The sequence below is a fragment of the Citrus clementina genome, unplaced genomic scaffold (assembly GCF_000493195.1).
Source record: "Citrus clementina cultivar Clemenules unplaced genomic scaffold, Citrus_clementina_v1.0 scaffold_9, whole genome shotgun sequence".
Classification (NCBI taxonomy): Eukaryota; Viridiplantae; Streptophyta; class Magnoliopsida; order Sapindales; family Rutaceae; genus Citrus; species Citrus x clementina.
In genome coordinates this window covers 7,876,793-7,895,363 of record NW_006261964.1, presented here as the reverse complement: position 1 = coordinate 7,895,363, position 18,571 = coordinate 7,876,793, and the positions used below count along the sequence as shown (strand labels likewise).

The window sequence follows — 18,571 nt, the reverse complement described above, 5'->3', positions numbered from 1 at the left end:
CTTCTCGGTAACAAGGAAGTATTATAATTTTGATGTTGCTTTGATATATAAATCCAGGATCAAACATCTCCGCAGTTATGTCCTTGCTGAATTTTCTATTTTAATTTTTATCTAGAAAAACATTCTTTTTCTCGATTGAGTAGGGAAGGAGCCAAAATTAAAAACCTAAGTGGCCAAATTTATTAAGAGTAGACTTAGTGATAGACGTACCGAGCATGTGATAGCCCGAGAACACCGAAACGACAATAATAACTGCGTTTAGAAATTTTAATGAGTTGCACGTGATCAACAGTAAAATAAAGTTAAAACAAAAAACAGTAACAAAGATATTGCATCTATTTCCCCGTTTTCTTCTCCAAATCTCAACGAGATCACATTCGTACCCATCTCCAACCAGTTCACCATCAAGCCCGAATGTAACACCATTTGCTTGGTCCTTGCTCTTGGTAAGTCAAGCATCTTTTTGCTCTTAATTAACTCTTGTCATTTCAATTTATTTTAATTTTTTTATGTTATGGTATTCAATTTTCATCCAATCTTTTGCTATTTACTCTTCCAATTCCAATTTTATTTTTTGGTATTTGATTTTAGCATGTTTGATCGTACATTTGCTCAAGTGCCATTTCATTTGGGTCGTGATAATGAAACAATTGTAAAGGGATAATTCGTGCAACGATCTCTTGTCTGTCAAAACAATTAATTTCCAATTTTGTTCCAAAAAATAAAAAGAGACAAGCTCAAGTGTTAAGAACATTCATTGGAATGATGATGACTACAGTTTGCTGCGCAGTGGCATGGCAGGTTGAGGTTCGCAGGTTGGAAAAGCTCAAACAATTGGAAAATATGAGCATGTTTTGGCTTGTTCCACAATTCTGTCTATTGGGTCTTATGGAAGGGCTTGCTTTGCATGGATGTGATGAATACTCGAGCTCTCATTTTCCTGAACGGATGGAGTACCATGTATCAGCAATAAGTTCTTTTTTCGTCGGAATTGGAAGCATTTTTAACATCTTTTTCATTTTGGCAAACAAAGGCGACTTGGCTAAAACCTTGGATGGTAGTAGGCTTGATAAGTACTATAAGAGTTTAACAGTTATTAGTGCTGTGAACGTGTGCTACAATTTGCTCTTGTCGATTCTCTACACAGTAAGCGATCAGAAAGTAGATAATGAGGGACTACAGAAAAACAATTAATACTACAGACGCCGTTGCCATCTAAATCATCTTATTTAGCTGCCTGGTTATAAAAATGGAGCTCGGATAGAAAGAGGCTGCCGAACATGAATTTTATTTTCAAGCGACAGTTTCACTTTATACTGTAGCTGAAAGCCTAAAGCTGCTGTGACCAGAAAGCATTGCTTGTACGCATTAGATCCCATGTATGTAGTTTAGTATTATTAAGGCTTAATTTAAGTGATTGTCGATCTTGTATATGCTAGTGCTCTTCTCATTAATAAGGGAAGTATTATAACTTTGACATTGCTTTGATATATAACACTTCTGCAGTTATGTCCTTGCCAAATTTTCTATTTTAATTTTTATAGTATTCTTTTTCTTGACTGAGCAGGGAAGGTGCCAAATTAAAAATCGAAATGGCCAAATTTATTAAAGTTAAATATGTACCACTATTATTAACATGATAAAACAGGTTTATTTTACCATTATTTTTGTTAACATTAGGTTAACATTTAGTCTCTTTATCATTTTTTTTAATATTTATTTCACCATTAAAGCTTTCTTTTCATTTAAGATCTATCTTTTAAGCAACACTGTGAATCCATAATAGCATGTCCAAATGGAGAATGTGAAACGTTAACTATCAAGCAGCAATATGCTAATTGAAATTTTGTCCACATAAAACAAAGCCACAGCCCAGTCTATTATTGTGCTGTGCCACCCACTGGTTGGTGGTCCCCGGAATTCACTGTTATTGATAATTTATAATTAATTTAATCATGATAAATAATGCAGAATCAAATTTACAAATTTCCATATCATCATGGTGACGTTATATTTCAACATGTTGCACGTGGCAAGCTAGAAATCATATAAACGGTATCTCCCAAAAGCAATCATCAGCAAGTCAGCATATGTACTTCATAATTCACCGAGTAAAAGATAATTCACCAAGCAATGGGAAGCATTACTTGTGACAGAGTTAGCGAGTTGAAAGCTTTTGATGACACGAAAGCTGGCGTTAAGGGACTCGTAGATGCTGGGATCACAACCATTCCACAGATCTTCATTCAAGATCATCACACTAAACATAAGTTTGATGATAAGCCAATCTGCAGGGACCCCAAAATCAGCATCCCAATGATAGACCGTCAAAGAATACACAAGGATTCAAGCTTGCGTTCTCAGGTAATTGACCAAATTAGAAGTGCTTGTGAGGAGTGGGGTTTCTTTCAAGTGATCAATCATGGAATCCCAACAAGCATTTTGGATCAAGCCATTGATGGGATCCGTAGGTTTTTTGAACAAGATGTTGAGGTTAAGCAGAAATATTATTCTCGTGATTACTCCAAAAAAATTAAATATTGTTCAAATTTAAATTTGTATAGTGCACCGACTCTCTTTTGGAAAGATACTTTGAGTTGTGTTATGGGTCGCTATTTTTCAAATCCTGAAGATTTGCCTGAAGCTTGCAGGTATGTGGACGATGACCAATAGATTTTATTTCTTTTACAGTGGATAACACCTGCCTCTTTCTTAGAACTTTTTGCATCACTTGGGTTCCTAATAAGTTTTATTACTCTCATTTCATCTAGATGTTAACCCAATAAAAAAATAATTTCTAAAAGTCGAAATGTCATTCTCCCTTTCTTTTAGTAGTGATTATTTTTTGTCTTTATTAATTTGCAGAGAGATAATGATCACATACAACAACCTAATGTGGAAAACAGGGGACACTCTGTTTGAACTTTTATCCGAAGCTTTAGGGCTTGACCCCAATTACCTGAAAGACATAGGTTGTGTAGAGGAAATGACTATTGGGAATAGTTACTACCCTGAATGCCCTCAACCAGAATTGTCCATCGGCATAGCAACACATTCTGACCCTGGATTTGTCACTGTGCTCATACAAGATCAAATTGGTGGCCTCCAAGTCTTTCACGAAGATCAGTGGTTTGACATTGCCCCTGTTCCGGGAGCTCTAGTTGTAAACTTAGGCTACATGATGCAGGCAAGTGTGTGTTAGATAACTTATTAAGAAATACTATCCATCGAATTTAAAATTGATAAGGAACCAAGCTGTGCTCATGCAAGTTGCTCATGCAAGCCATGCATGGCTTCATGCAGACCGTGTTTCACGTGCAGGATGAGTTTATTGAGTGTCAAAACGAGAGCAGGAGAATTACCACGTCAAAATTTTCGTTTCCTGTTTGGAAGAGAATCAAAGCGTGGTGGTCATGTTTGATTTGGATTCGGTCTCTAAGTTATCTTTAAATATTTCTTCTTGTTTTATTTTACTATAATCTAGCTGATATTGTTGGCTAGGAATCAAAGACTTGTAAGGTTAGCTACTATAAATTAGTTCTCCGCTGCGAATAAAAGGAGAAGAATTATCAAACTAAATTATCTCTAGCCGTTCTCACCAAAAGCAGAACAACATTATCATCTTTTTTAGTCATTGTTAGCGTGCATCTGACTGGGACCTATCAATTGGTATCAGAGCTAGCTATTAATGGCAACCAACAAGGAACGCATCGAACGAATTGAAGCTGATATCGGGAACTTACAGAACAAGATGGAACAAATAGAAATTGGGATCAATGACAAGTTGCAGCGTCTGGAGGACACTCTGAGCAAATTGGCAGAATCTTTTAGTGCAACCAGAGGCACTGCCAGTCGCGGCACTAACGAGCACATTGGATCTTCACGACCATTCCGTGAGGAAAGTGAAGGACGTCGACCACCGTTGCCGACAAGAATTGCTAAGTTGGAGTTTCCCCGCTATGCCGGCGACGACCCAACGGAGTGGTTCAATCGGGTAACGCAGTATTTTGAGTACCAAGAAACCACAGATGAGCAGAAAGTAGTCGTAGCGTCATATCACTTGGAGGGCGAAGCAAATCAATGGTGGCAGTGGATGCGCAAGGCTTACCAAGAAGAAGGCCAACCGGTTACGTGGGAAACATTTGTTGACGAGCTTTGGGCGCGCTTCGGACCAACGGATTGTGAAGACTTTGATGAAGCACTGTCTCGGGTCGAACAAACACGTTCTCTGCGAGAATACCAGAAGGAATTCGAGAGGTTGGGAAACCGAGTTCATGGGTGGTCACAGAAAGCGTTGGTAGGAACTTTCATGGGAGGATTGAAACCGGAGATTGCAGAGGATATACGGATGTTCAGGCCACGTACGTTAAAGGAAGCCATCAGCCTTGCTCGTATGAAAGATGACCAGATAACACACCAACGGAGATTATTCCAGCCACCCTCCAGTCGCACACCGCCAACATTGCCACCTACTCAAGCATCACCAACCGTGCCTGTCAAAAGATTACCGTGGGATGAAATGCAACGACGACGAGCTCAGGGACTGTGTTTCACTTGCAACGAACGATTCACTGCGGGTCATAAATGTCAAGGGCCTCAACTTCTACTTCTCGAGAGCTACAACGACACCAACGAGATCACTTGTGAAGAAGTTGCAGAGGAACTACATGGTGAAGAAAACAAAAGAGAACAACTTGGGAAGATACGGCATTGCTACAACAATAATTCCTTTGCTGACCCTTGAGGACAAGGGTCCTCTTCCACGAGGGGGTATTGATAAGGAACCAAGCTGTGCTCATGCAAGCCATGCATGGCTTCATGCAGACCGTGTTTCACGTGCAGGATGAGTTTATTGAGTGTCAAAACGAGAGCAGGAGAATTACCACGTCAAAATTTTCGTTTCCTGTTTGGAAGAGAATCAAAGCGTGGTGGTCATGTTTGATTTGGATTCGGTCTCTAAGTTATCTTTAAATATTTCTTCTTGTTTTATTTTACTATAATCTAGCTGATATTGTTGGCTAGGAATCAAAGACTTGTAAGGTTAGCTACTATAAATTAGTTCTCCGCTGCGAATAAAAGGAGAAGAATTATCAATAAACAAAAAAAAAAATTAGTTAAACAAAAAAAAATAAATAAATTAGTTAAACAAATACTGGTTGTTCATACCATAAACTGAACAAATATCAGGCATTGCTTTTCTGTATTTGATCGGGACCTATCAAAAATTCTCTGGTGCGACATTCGCACTAAATCTTGTGCGGACACACACTTTCACAATACTGTGAAAGAATCGTCCTCACAAAATTTCATGTGAACATCTACACCTGAGCATGAATCTCTATCAGATAACTTAATTATCGTTTATATGAAGTGTGTGTTTATGCAGCTGATTACCAACATGTTTGTGTTCATGCAGCTGATTACCAACGATAAGTTCAAGAGTGCCTATCATAGAGTGTTATCAAATAAGGAAGGCTCCAGAATTTCAATCGGAAGTGTTTTCATGAATAATAGTTGCTCGAGACGATATGGTCCAATTAAAGAGTTGCTATCAGAAGTAAATCCTCCGCTCTATCCTGAAATTACTCTAAAAGACATTTACAATAACCAATCCTTGAAGAATAATGAACTCTCAGCATTGGATTAGCTTAAGCTGGCAAGTCACAGTGGTTAATTAATTACTTGGCGGTATTTTCCAATTTGGTGGCTTGCAGAAAAAATTAGTACTGATGGATCATTGTTTGTTGCTTGGAATTGTGACGTTCGTACTTGTATTGAGCCTCGTGTGTGCAAGTGTTGCTTGCTATGCTTTTTCTACTTTTGTGTACTATTAAGAACAAATCCAAGTGCATTCGGATTTATCGTTAGGATGATGTTAAATATTATACATAGATACATGTTTTGACCGGATTTCCTCTAGGATCTGATTTGAATCATTGTCCTCACTAGATCTAGGTCAAAGACAATTTAAATAAATAAATTTATATTTGAGGTGAGATTGGGCTAGTAAAAATCTAAGTGTGTTTTTCTACTGTTAGGGACAAAAGAAATAACTGAGGTGATCTGGAAGATGAATTGAGATAAGCTTGATGTTCTGCTGTTGGGAGGTAAGCTTTGTGGAGCTCATGGGATTTAGTTTCAAGAGTTGATTTGCGGAGGTCAAGAGAGTTTAGGGAGTAGCTCTAGCGAATTTAAGGATAGCTTTAACTAGAGAGCTTATTTGGGGAACCCAATAGAGCTCGTGGTATACCTCTAGTGAGCTCATATATGAAATACGATCTGAGCATTATCATCATCCTAATAAATAGAAAATAAGCATAAACAATAAAGAACACACAAGATTTTAGGTGCCTGGCCCAAATTAGAGAGTTTTCCAAGAAAAGAGTAAGGGAAGAGGTTTCTTTTGGAGATGAGATGGTTAAGATTTTCCATGGTGGTGTTAAAATGGAGAAAGAAACCCTAAAAATAGAGGATGAAGAAGATGAAGAAGTCTCTCAACAAATTAGATCTAGAAAAAAATCTCTAAAGTTCTATTGGCTCGTTATTCTTAGCAAAATATAACCCTAAAAATAATGGCACACTGTTCACATACTGGGTCTAACCATTAAAATTTAAGTTTCGATAATACCCTTTAATGTTAGACATATTACCGAAACTATCTTTTTCCATAGGAAGCTTATTTCTAACTTTTGAGAGCTATATTACCATTCGTTCAATCGAGTTGACTTTACTTAACTGATTTTTTTTGACACATGTCATTAAGTCATTAGTACATCGTAGCATTCAAACTTCCTTCCAAACAATACATAACCGCTAGTAGTCCATTAATAATTAACGAAATACATGCAATAATTCATAAATATAAAGTCAAGTCCCTTTTATTACTCAAATCCATATGAAAGTACCCAGCAAACCGGCGGCCTCCCAATTGAGCACAAAAGACAATAAAAAACTAAGCAAAGAGCGGCCTCTTGACAACAATACAATTGCATGAACAAATTTTGTGCTAATGCAATGAGGATGAGGCCACCAACTTTTCACGGCGACGTTTGAAAAAAACCAACAGTTCATCCCGATTAGGAAGGTTCTCTTCAATTTCTCGGACTCTTTTAAAATTTTCAAACCAGCCGTGTAAGCTAGTGAATTTGTGAGATTCAAATAGTTTCACTCTTGCTACATCTTCAATTATTTGCAACCAATAAACAATAGAAGCAAATGCTATGTCCACTAAGCCAATCTTGTCTCCATGAAAAAATTTCTTCTCTCCTAAGCCATGTTCTTCAACGGTTTTTAGCATTTCCAAGATTTCTTTCATTGTATTCTCTTGATCTTGTACGCTACGAAACTTTTTCCAAACAGTAGCTCCCTGCCAAAATATCACCACATGATTAATAATACATATGAGCTAAAAGACTTGGACCTAAATACCCTTGTCAAGCATCCTTATACCAAAGGTTAACCACTACATCGAATGACAGAGGGTAAATGAACAACAAAACCCCAATGCTGTTTTGGTAAATCAATTCCTTTCTCCCTCATATTTCAACAGCCATCAAAATTTCCCCTGCCATTAAAAAAATTCTAATAAACTTTCAACTTCTTAATAATAAAAATTTTTCCAGAGGTAAATTAGTAAAAGACACAAAAAGTTGAAAGTTAACAGAATTTTTTTAACAACAATGGAGATTTTGATAGGTTTTAAAACATAAAAGAAGAAATGATTAATTTTGACACACAATGGGGGATACTGATCATTTTCTCTAATAAGAAATAAACATGAAAATAATGAACTTATAAACGCATTAGCTAGAGTTCTGAAGCGAACCCTGTCTTCGGCAAATTTAATCCAGAAATGAGCCAGAGCTCTATCATAGGATAATCACTTGGCATCAAGGAGGGATTGTATGGCCACATCTCTTCAATGTATTCAAGGATAACAATGGACTCGCAAACGGATTTTTCGTCATGAACAAGCACTGGGACCTTCTTGTGAACTGGATTATACTTCAAAAGCAAAGCACTTTTGTTAGAGAGATCTTCTTCAATGTAATCATATGCTATGCCTTTCAATTTCAGAGCCCATATCACTCTGTAACAAAATGTACTCGCCCATACCCCATGAAGCTTCACTTCAGCCATGTTTCTGAATATTGAAGTTGAATACCCGTGTGGTTGTTTGAATAGCTAACTATACATATGTATCTGAATTTATGGAGATCAATGGAGCATGTGCTTGCAATGACTTTAAGATCTGCAATAAGAGCTAAAAATTGTCAATATAACAGCTTAAAAGAGAAACAATGATCCATACAAGACAACCGCAACAGGTAGGTTACTGAGATCATCAACAGAATAATACAAAAAATTTAATTTTTCAATAATCAAAAAATCAGTTTTCTCGACTTATAATATGTGGCTGTCGTTAATAGGATTAACGTCCCCAAGTTATTGAAAGAATTTAGAGGTAACAGGGAGGATATGAAATAGATAATTATAGTTGCACTTGCCTTCATTTAGAAACTCGACGCCCTTTAGTAAGGCATGTTCTCGAAACTAGATTAACTCAATCTATAAAAACACCTATGCAGATTGGCAAAACTTATAATAGCGCAGAATGAGGACATGACAACTTGTCAAATTGCATGGCAAAAAATGTGTTGATCCAAACTCAGATATTAAGAAATAGTACATTCCACGATCAGGTTTGAGAATATATTTTTTAATTAAAGTTATTAAGGATTTTCATATAACAAATACAATCTTCTCACATGTGATATACTATCCACATGCACTTGAAGCAAATCACTACTGATTTTACTTTTATTTAGATTACCTGCTACTTGAAAACAGTAAAATGAAAGTGAAAATTGAAGGAAATCAAGAAATGAGCTTACCTGCCAATTAGGCTGCGAAATTGATACATGCCATTATAGTTGGGGTTCTTCATGAGCCAAGTGAACCAATCACCCCTTGCCCAAACATCATTCCCTCTCATACTCACTCTCTAGCATTTTTTTCTTCTAATTAGTAGTCTGAAAGAACTTATCAAATAAAAGTTGAGACACAGAACTTCGACACAACAATAAATAAATAAATCAAAGAAATAAAAGTTAAAAAAGCCTTCACTTTGGACAAATTAACAACAATAAGACTCACACTAAGCAAAAAATGTTATGATATCTCTGAAGATGAATGAAGCAATTCAAAGTACATGTCCCTGAACAACCAATTACTTGAAAACATACAAGTGCATAAAGTTCAATGTCTAGTCTCCTCCATTTAACCACCCAAAGCAAAACCTTCTATAACAGAATAAATACAAGAGCAAACCATTATACATACTCACTTAGGGATTTCGTCGAGCACTTAGCCTGAACAGTTCATAACGAACGTAGCAAAGAATAAAAATGCAGTCAAACAGTTAGGGAACGTAAAAAACAAACCCAGAGTTTCGGGTCTTCAGAGGGTTCATAAAAAACACAGTGAACTTGAGCTTATCTCGTTGGCTCGTTGCCGGTCCAACACCTGGCTTTTGTCGTCTTTCTCATTTTGTAAATTGCTAAACGACGTAGGTTTAGGTTTGACTACTATTACACATATATTTTATAATTTTATCGGCGACAATGTTTCACTGGGGGTCATAATGTAGAATTTAATTTCTTGAAAGTCAGCCATAACGTACAATCAGTGAACTTGAGGCGTATCCAAGAATCTGTTGTACAAAATTATTAACTATTTAGGAAAACTTTTAGAAACCTCCCCTGAGGTTTGGCTTAGATACACTTAGAGAGAATGTATCCATATATTGACAATATACTCCCCGGCCATGTATAAAGGTTAGGCACTCGTTAGGTAGTTGAGTGAATATACAATAATGCCCTTTAGTACATATTTCAATGAATGCCAAAATTATTGGACACGGTAGATGATCTTTATATTTGGGGCGAAATTGTTTTTGGCCGCGGGGTTGGGGGGGGGGGGGTTTGTAGAGCAGTGAAAAGGCCATTATACTCTTATGATAATTGCTGTTGACATTACATATTCTTATAATAAGACAAAACTCAAATGAGTGTTGAAAAGACCAAAATGCCCCTTAAAACAAATAATTTGATAGTGTAAAATCACATAATAAGATAAAGAAATGATAATATTTTAAATTAATTTATATAAAAACAATACTGAATATCAGAAGATTAGTAAATGCTACAAAAAAACAATAAATGATAATATTTTAAATTCATTCGATTTTCAAACAAGATTTGTAAATGCTACAAAAGAGCTACTATGAAGGTAGCGCAATCAGATGACAACCCAAACAAGCTATGTTATTGCTGTATGGATAGCAAAAATGGTTGTGGCTATTTCAAGTTTTGGATGCCATCCTCAAATGATATCGATCGAGGTGTTATATTTGATGGTTTAGGAACATGTCAAGCAAATTATGAACTGCTGATGAGTATGCAAAAGGATATGATGGATTTGAAGTCACTGATGCAAAAAGCACAACAAAATGGAGTAAAATGCAATGATATAAAGACAATGTTGTTCCTCAGCATGTTTTTTCTCATTTGTGTTGCTGTAGCTTCAACAATGAGTGTAGTTATGGCTGCTAAGTAGGCATTATACAATAAATGCATGTATTAGTACCTAAAGTAGCTAAATGAACATGTACTACCATAAACTCATCTTGATATCTCGAAATCATCAGATCATTAAACATATAATGATAACAGAATCACAATAGAGGTTTACAAGGATAGCAATTGGTACATTCAAATGGCCTTTTTGCAAATGTCATCTCTTTGGCATTCATTATACGAAAGCATCAGAAGTACTACTTGGATAAACAAATGAAGTCTTGTGTTTATGTAATTAAATCTGTTAATCTGTGTATTAAAATGAATGTCCCAAAAGACACTTTCTCAACTGTACTGGTTCATGAACTGCCCACTTGTAAAATAAAAAAAGAAACAAAACAACACCATAAGCATTTTCTCAGCAACACCTCTGTATTCTTAGAAGAAGCTTGGATTTTTCTCAATTTAAAGAACATATCAAGCAAATTTCAGTAAGCATTCAAAACCCACAGTCAACCAACTGGGCTTTAGCCCAGTGGCCAGGACCCTGTACTCACAACTGTGAGCGCAGCGGTTCGAGCCCCCGCGACGCATGTAGGGGTTTATTTCCTTCCTTAATTATTAAGTGAAGTCAGTCTTCTCCCTTTCGAAATGTGAGTGGAGTAGACACCCCTCGAATATTAGAGAGGGTAAAATCTGAGCAATGCTATATAAGAATTAATGTAAATTAGGCCCAGTAATTGTCTGATTGTAAATATCAGTTGTAAATCTCATATAATATGAGTTGTAATCTGAGCATTAGTCTCATGTAATTCAAAAAAAAAAAAAACCCCACAGTCCAAAATCATCAAAAAATAAATCATTTTCATGGTTTACACAACATTTCGAGTGACTATCAACTCAAAAATCAATTCAAATATATTCGGTCGTTACTTCAATTTCTATAAACCCTAAACATTTTTCTCAATTAATGGGAACAAAGAATAAAGCACCTAACTAACAGCAATTTCAACAAAATGCAAGAAAATAATAAAACCTAACTTCAGTTTTAAGCTTTGATAGAATTACGCACCTACTGTGCCCTTTAATCACCGGCTTTTCAGCTGCTGGTCGTCGCCGAAATTTGGTTCAAAACATAGTTGATTTCAGAAACTTGTTAGCTTACTGCATCACAAAGTATCTCTGCTTTTGCTAAAATCAGTTGGTGTCACGACCTTCGACATGAAGCTAAGCACTCATCAAGTGAGAAAAAAAAGAAAAAAAAAGAAATGAAGCTAGGCATTGACAATGAAAATGGGTTACTATCCCCTCGGGTTTCACTAGCTTATTAGTTACAGTATAATAGCTTTTGTAAGATTTAAAAAAAAAAAAACTGCAACTACTTAATCAGTGCCTAACCCTTATACACGGCCAAGGTGTATATTATCAATAGGATAATAATATAGTTATAAATTTTTATACAAATTTATTTTATATAAATTAATGTGATATAATAAAATTATTTGAATTAAATATCTTTTGGCCCACATGATATATTTTTATTCAATTAATGAATTAATGACAAATCAATTTATACAAGATACGTTTGTATAAAAATTTGTAGTTGTATCATCACTCTTGTCAATATATAGATACATTCTCTCTCAAAATGATCTAAAAGTGTAGCAAAGCCAAACATTAGGGGAAGTATCTAAAAATTATCCTAACTATTAATTGAAGGGTGTGAATATTTCCACCCCACTATTTTTATAAACCCCCTCCACCTCCATAAAATAATTACAATAAATTTACATTATTTTATAAAATTACAAATTAATAAAAGCTTTGAATAATTAATTAATTAAATCAATTTTTTTTTTGGCCTTCAGCTTTTAACAATCTTTAACTTTTGAAGGTTGCCCCAAGATAAATTTAATTTGACTATTTTACCCTTATAATATAAAATAACCAAATTACTATATATATATATTTATTTATTTATTTTTTATTGTAACTAATTGCGTAGGTTTTTATATAAAATTTAATTATTTTCATTCCACCACATGTCCTAATTTAGGGATGGCAATGGGGAGGGGAGGGGAGGGGACCAATCTCCCCATACCCATCCCCGATATTTTGGTATGTCCCCGTCCCCTCCCCGTCCCCGTCAGAATTATTTGAAAGAATCCCCATCCCCTCCCCGAATAATAACAGGGGATCCCCGAGGGTCCCCGGTCCCCGAATAACTAATAGTCTAATAAATTTTTTTATTTTCAATTTTAAATTAATCATATTAAAATAAAAAATTCAGATAAAAATAAAGTTCAAAACATATCTTACATTAATATTGATCCATTACAAAGTCACATTCAAAATATAAATTATTAAAATAATTATCTTTGTCAATGACTCAATCTTCATAATCCTACAATAAAAAGAAAAAAAATTATTTTTATATCGGCAATAAAATAAATGAAATAAATGTAGATACTTAATTAATATTTTTAATAAAACTATTTACCTCCTGCTCGTCCTGCTCCTCCTATTCTTCCTCGAGAAATGTGGCAAATTGAGAGATAGCCTCAGATTTCAAACCTAAAACAATGAAAATGATATAAGTAAAGTAACTTATAAGTGCAAATATTAATAATTATATAATATAATTATAATGTAAAATAAACTCATACTACTATTGTAAGCTCGTAACCAACTTTGACAGCACATTAAGACCTCCAATGTGCTTGGATGAAGTTTGTTATGGTGTGAGCTCACAACTCTACCACCGGTGCTAAAAGTTGATTCAGAACCAACTGTTATAATTGGAATTGCCAAAATATCTCTAGCAATTCGAGCTAATGTAGGATACCTATTAGCATTTAATAATATAAATATTTTGATATTTATTATTTTTAACAATATTTATAATTTTGTTATTTATTTATTAGTAATTTTAAAAATAAAATTAAAATTAAAAATTAAAATGGGGAAATGGGTAGGGGATGGGGATTCCACCTCATCCCCATCCCCTCCCCGAATAAAAAATTGGGTAAAAAATTTTCCCCGTCCCCTCCCCGAATAAAAAATTGGGTATAAAATTATCCCCGTACCCTCCCCGAATGGGAAAAATCCCCGAGGGTACCCGTCCCCGTGGGGATTTTTGCCATCCCTATCCTAATTATATTTTGTTAGTTTAGTGGAGTAATAATAATTGTACTAACAATTACTTATATATCATTAAAATATAAAAAAAATTGCATAAAATTTTATTAAAGTGATATTTTGGTACTTTTACCTTATAACGGTAAAATAGTCATATTAATTTATGTTAAAGCAACCTTATTGATGAAATATAATAAAGAAACATAGTTAAAAAAAGAAGAAGAAATGAATATAGATTTAATTGATTAATTTTTTAATTTCTTCTTAATTTAAATGTTTTAAAAAATAATGTGAACTTATTATAATAATTTTTTTAAAAAATGGGTGGGTTTATAAAATTTATGGGGTGGAAATATCATCACCGAAAATCTTATAGTTGCTGTTTTAATATATTTCACATTGAGAGCTAGGCTTGTTTATATATATGGATAATCAATTAATTATTTCTGTTTTTTGATCATTTAAGTGATATTATTTTTTGAGAAAGTCATGCATGCTCTTCGAGCATTATGTAATTATGTTATTATGCTGGCATGATCGATCCTCCACTTGATGAAAATTTTGGGTTTTGTTCTTGAACATATCTTTCTGCTTTTGTTTCTATGGTATTAAGCAACTCCAAACATTTTTTTTATGCTTCTCTGTTCATAAGTTAAATTTATAAATTTTATAAGGTTTCACACCTTGACGAAGTAAAAATTTATAAAATTTGTTATTTATATCTTTTAAATGGTAGAGCATCGTCTATAGCATTATTGAACAAAAAGGAAAAAGAATACAAAAGCTGAAAAGAAATTCCAACATGGGCAATTGGATTTAAGCAGAAAGAAGAATGACAGGACATGAATACATTACTAAAAATAAAAATTAGAAAACCTCTACAGAATTATATATATTATCTGCAGCAATCCCAATTTGAACTGGAACATCAAACTTCTTCAATTTAACTGAATCCCTCCAAAATGGAAGATATCAGGATCAAGCTATATATGATCTCAGATGAAACCAAATTCTAAATGCCATTGAATCAGAAGCAAAGCCCAAATGCTGTGGACAATGCTATGCCTCCGAAAACCATGCAACAGAAATAGTCTATAACAGATCCTTTCACTTTTATACATAAAACTAACTCTTTCCTTTTTCTTTTCCTTTTTTTTCCTCACTTTTGACCTCGTATGATGATTACAGATATTGTTGCTCAAGATTAAGCATGATTAATTTTTAGAATTTCCAAGCTGTGATATACATTAATTAAAAGAATAAAAAACACTTGGTATATATGATATAAATGTAAATCAAACCTCACTCGAAAGCTAATGTGACAGAAATACTTTACTTATGTGCTTTATTTGAGTGTTTAAAAGTTTTCTTAGGAAAATAACTTAAAACAGGGGTTAGTTGTTTGGCTTTGCTTATTGAAAATTTTCCTGGTTTATTTTTCAAGTTTTTTGGCAGCAAAGTGGCAGCAGATTAACAGACAACAACAATTCATGCGCATGCACTTGCTTCAGGTAAAAAGACAACAATGTCTGTATCTTATCCTCCTGAAGAAGTACTGAAAGAAAGATATGCGCCGCATTATTTGTGAATTATGGTCCAAAATCAGTATACAAATCTTTATATATTCCAATGTCTCAATGAAAGAGGCGTTGTTTGCATTAAAAATGAACAAAAATTTTTAAAAAAAATTAATGGCATCCACCTAGATTACTAAATATATGGGGTTGTCAAATTGTGTATTACCTATAGGCCACAGGCCACCTTACACTTTGGTGTAGGGTTTAGAATCACAATTCAACTTTGCTGGAGTGACATGGAAAAGATTTAAGAATTTTCTTTTTTCTTTTAATATTTTCCTTATCTTTCAGATGCTGAAAGTTTCAATACAAAGAAAATTATCTCTACAATCACTGGAAAAGGTTTCAATAATAACATTCAAACATTTTCTCTTGCTTAATTTTATCTCTATTCATTTTTGCAGCATCATCTATCTTATAATTCATTCATACTGGAAATACTAAGTCACCTGATGCTCCAATCCTAAGAAGCTGTTAATTTTTTTTTTTTTCTCTAGAAACAGAGTTTTATGAAATGCCATGCTCCGTAGATCAGATTGGGGAACCTTCTTGGCCATCAATTGACATATGATCAGCTCATTTTCTCAAGCAATGATTATCTCTTTCAACTGGAAAATGTATATATCAGCTCATTGATTGACTCTGCTCACTCACAAACTATTCTATTTTCTTCTAAAGATCTTCCCTTTGATAATCTTTTCCTTGCTTTACTTGCCTGCAACATGAGAAACCCCTTAGAAACACAGAAGATGCAACAATTAACAAACTAGAAAATGGTTATAATTCTTGCAAAAAAGCAAATTTTCAAATGAGTTTGCATGTCTGTTATTGAATATCATTTTCTCAATGGCAAAATTTTCAAATGAGTTTGCATTTGTGTTATTGAATATCATTTTCTCAATGAGCAAAACCATTTCTGCAGAAGATGATAATACTAACCATTTCAGATCAAGCTGAGTGATTTTAATCTTGAACTTTCAGTCAAAAGGTATCAGATACGTATTGGGAAAAAAAAATTGCTACATATTTACATATATAGTCCAATAAGCTTCTCTAATTTTTAAGGGATTAAATGTTGAGAAACAGACCTGTTTTTCCCAATCTGTAAATGTTGTTATGATGCCAAGCAGAAGTGTTTGTGTAAAAGCACCAGCTTGTTTCCCAATCCATAGGCCCCTTCCTCTAAACTTTAACCAGAAACCCAAAATGGCAGCAGTTGGGACTCCACACAAATAATAAGCCCCAAGATTCACAAAAGCAGCTATATTCTGCCACCCACATCCTCTTGCAACACCTTAAAAATAATAAAAAGAATTTAGAAACCTGAAAAATTTTATTTCCACTTAAAGAGAACTATTTAGCAATTGACAGAGTTGAAGAAGTTAATTTAACCTGAAAAGAGTCCTTGTAAGCTATCCATGATGACAGACAAACAAACCAGAGGAGCCATGGTTGTGACATAATCCACAACTTGTCCCTCATTGCTGAAAACATAACCAAAAACATGCCGGCTGGCAAAGAGAGATGCACTTACTATGATAGTCTCCATGACTGCCATAAAGACCACAGCATAGACAGCTACACGGGCTCTTTGCACATTCCCAGCTCCTAGTTCATTTGAAACTCTAGTACTATAGAAGGAAATAATGGTTAATCTGCTAATTAGTTGATATAAAACAATTATTATTTAAGTGATTGTTATGAACAAACCTCGCTGCAGCACCAAGTCCATATGGGATTGCAGAGAGGGTTTGAATAGTACTGAGACTGCCCAGAGAAGTTGACAAATAATGAGCAGTCGGGAAAAAAAAGAAAAAAAGAAAAAAAATCTATTTCCTTTGGTAGGTGCTTCTCTGTATAGAACTTTCACATACAAAGTCTATGTCAACATACCATACAGATAGGACTGAAGTTTCAAGCTGTGGATTAGGCAGCAGCCCTGACATTAAAATGAGCAATTCAAATGACCACCATTCTAGGCTGCAAAATTATAAACAAAAGAAGCATGAAAATTTATGACGTGTCTACGATGTCTATGAGAAGGGAAAATGAAGCTCCAGAAGATAACTAACATACCAAACCATTACTGCAGGAGGGATAGCAAAGTGGAAGAACTCTCCAATTCCTCGGAACAACTCCATTGAAATTGGAGCCCTGGATTCTGCACAAGCAGTGGAGAACTTCATGTAAATTGCCAAGAAAGTTACATTCAACCAATACGATATACCAATTGCCAATGCTCCTCCAAGGTTTCCTAGTCCAGACTTGAATACCAAACCCCAACAGATGGGAATATGCAAAAAAAGAGCGGCATAGGAGCTTAAGAACATGGGAATGATCAAACTTTGAGACTGAAAATATCGAATAAGCGCCTGCATTGCTGCATAAGCAAACAGAGCTGGAAGAAGCCAGATTATAAACTTGCCTACTTCATGTGAAATCTGGGGGTCTTGGCCTACCAAAACTAGCAGCCTTCCCATGTAAATCCATAGAAAGGAAAGCGGAAAACATACTAAGAATAAACAAAATATTGCAGTGTAAATTTGAGTTCCAATTCTTTGATATTGCTGAGCTCCATATGCTTGCCCACATAATGTTTCCAGAGCACTTGCCATTCCTAACTGTTTCAAAGAAAATATTACACAATTCAAGTTAGCTGTAGAATTTTTTTTTTTTTTAAAAACGAGTAAATCAAGTCCTTTAAAAATTAATGGCATTTTTACAAACAGGGTATTAGTTAATTGCACGTTTTTTAACATCCGAAATTTGGCATATCTGTTTGTTTAAATCCCACATGCAATGATGCAAATACCTATCAAAAGAAAGAACAAACAAGCTTGTGTCATGATCTTGATATTGTAAATAACTATATATGGATTATAGAACTTACAAGGACGCGACGCTAGCTAGAGAGATGGCCATGGCGGTGCTAGAAAGAGCAAGTTGACCAAGATGACCAACCATCATCATGGAAAAAACTTGAAGCAAATACTGTGATAAAGTGACAGCCACCATTGGTTACTTGTTAATTCAGCACTGTTTCAAGAGATTCCCGTCAAATACGATACCTCTTCTCGTTGAATATATAACAGAATTGTTAAAATGTCGCAGCATTAGTTCATTGAATTCAACTTAATTGAATCGTTTTATTAAATAAATTGGAGATATGAAGCTCCCTGCTCAAGCAAGCGCACTCGATATTCCAATATTAATCATTATAAATTCAGATGTACGTATGCAATAACTCATCAGCTAAGCAAAACAACCACACACATATTC

The 18,571-nt window shown here is 34.7% G+C and overlaps 2 protein-coding genes and 2 pseudogenes across 2 annotated transcripts; 2 read left to right on the top strand and 2 right to left on the bottom strand.

Annotated features, from left to right (window-relative positions):
- Positions 1-765: 765 nt before the first annotated feature.
- On the top strand, positions 766-1,194 carry LOC112098911 (protein NRT1/ PTR FAMILY 5.5-like). Its single transcript, XM_024185596.1, has one exon. The coding sequence runs from the start codon at positions 766-768 to the stop codon at positions 1,192-1,194; it is 429 nt and encodes a 142-aa protein (XP_024041364.1).
- A 907-nt stretch (positions 1,195-2,101) lies between these two features.
- LOC18032067 (deacetoxyvindoline 4-hydroxylase) lies at positions 2,102-5,647 on the top strand. The gene is made up of 3 exons (XM_024179062.1): positions 2,102-2,651; positions 2,866-3,187; positions 5,417-5,647. Exons 1-3 carry the CDS (start codon positions 2,134-2,136, stop codon positions 5,645-5,647), a joined length of 1,071 nt encoding a protein of 356 aa, XP_024034830.1. The 5' UTR covers positions 2,102-2,133.
- A 1,335-nt stretch (positions 5,648-6,982) lies between these two features.
- On the bottom strand, positions 6,983-8,179 carry LOC18032664 (annotated as a pseudogene).
- A 7,759-nt stretch (positions 8,180-15,938) lies between these two features.
- Positions 15,939-18,307, bottom strand: LOC18032364 (annotated as a pseudogene).
- Between the last annotated feature and the right edge of the window lie 264 nt (positions 18,308-18,571).

Coding starts and splice junctions, on each gene's coding strand:
- LOC18032067 (XM_024179062.1), top strand. CDS start 2,134: ATGGGAAGCATTACTTGTGACAGAGTTAGCGAGTTGAAAGCTTTTGAT. Junction 2,652..2,865: donor GATTTGCCTGAAGCTTGCAG/GTATGTGGACGA, acceptor ATTAATTTGCAG/AGAGATAATGATCACATACA. Junction 3,188..5,416: donor ACTTAGGCTACATGATGCAG/GCAAGTGTGTGT, acceptor GTGTTCATGCAG/CTGATTACCAACGATAAGTT.
- LOC112098911 (XM_024185596.1), top strand. CDS start 766: ATGATGACTACAGTTTGCTGCGCAGTGGCATGGCAGGTTGAGGTTCGC.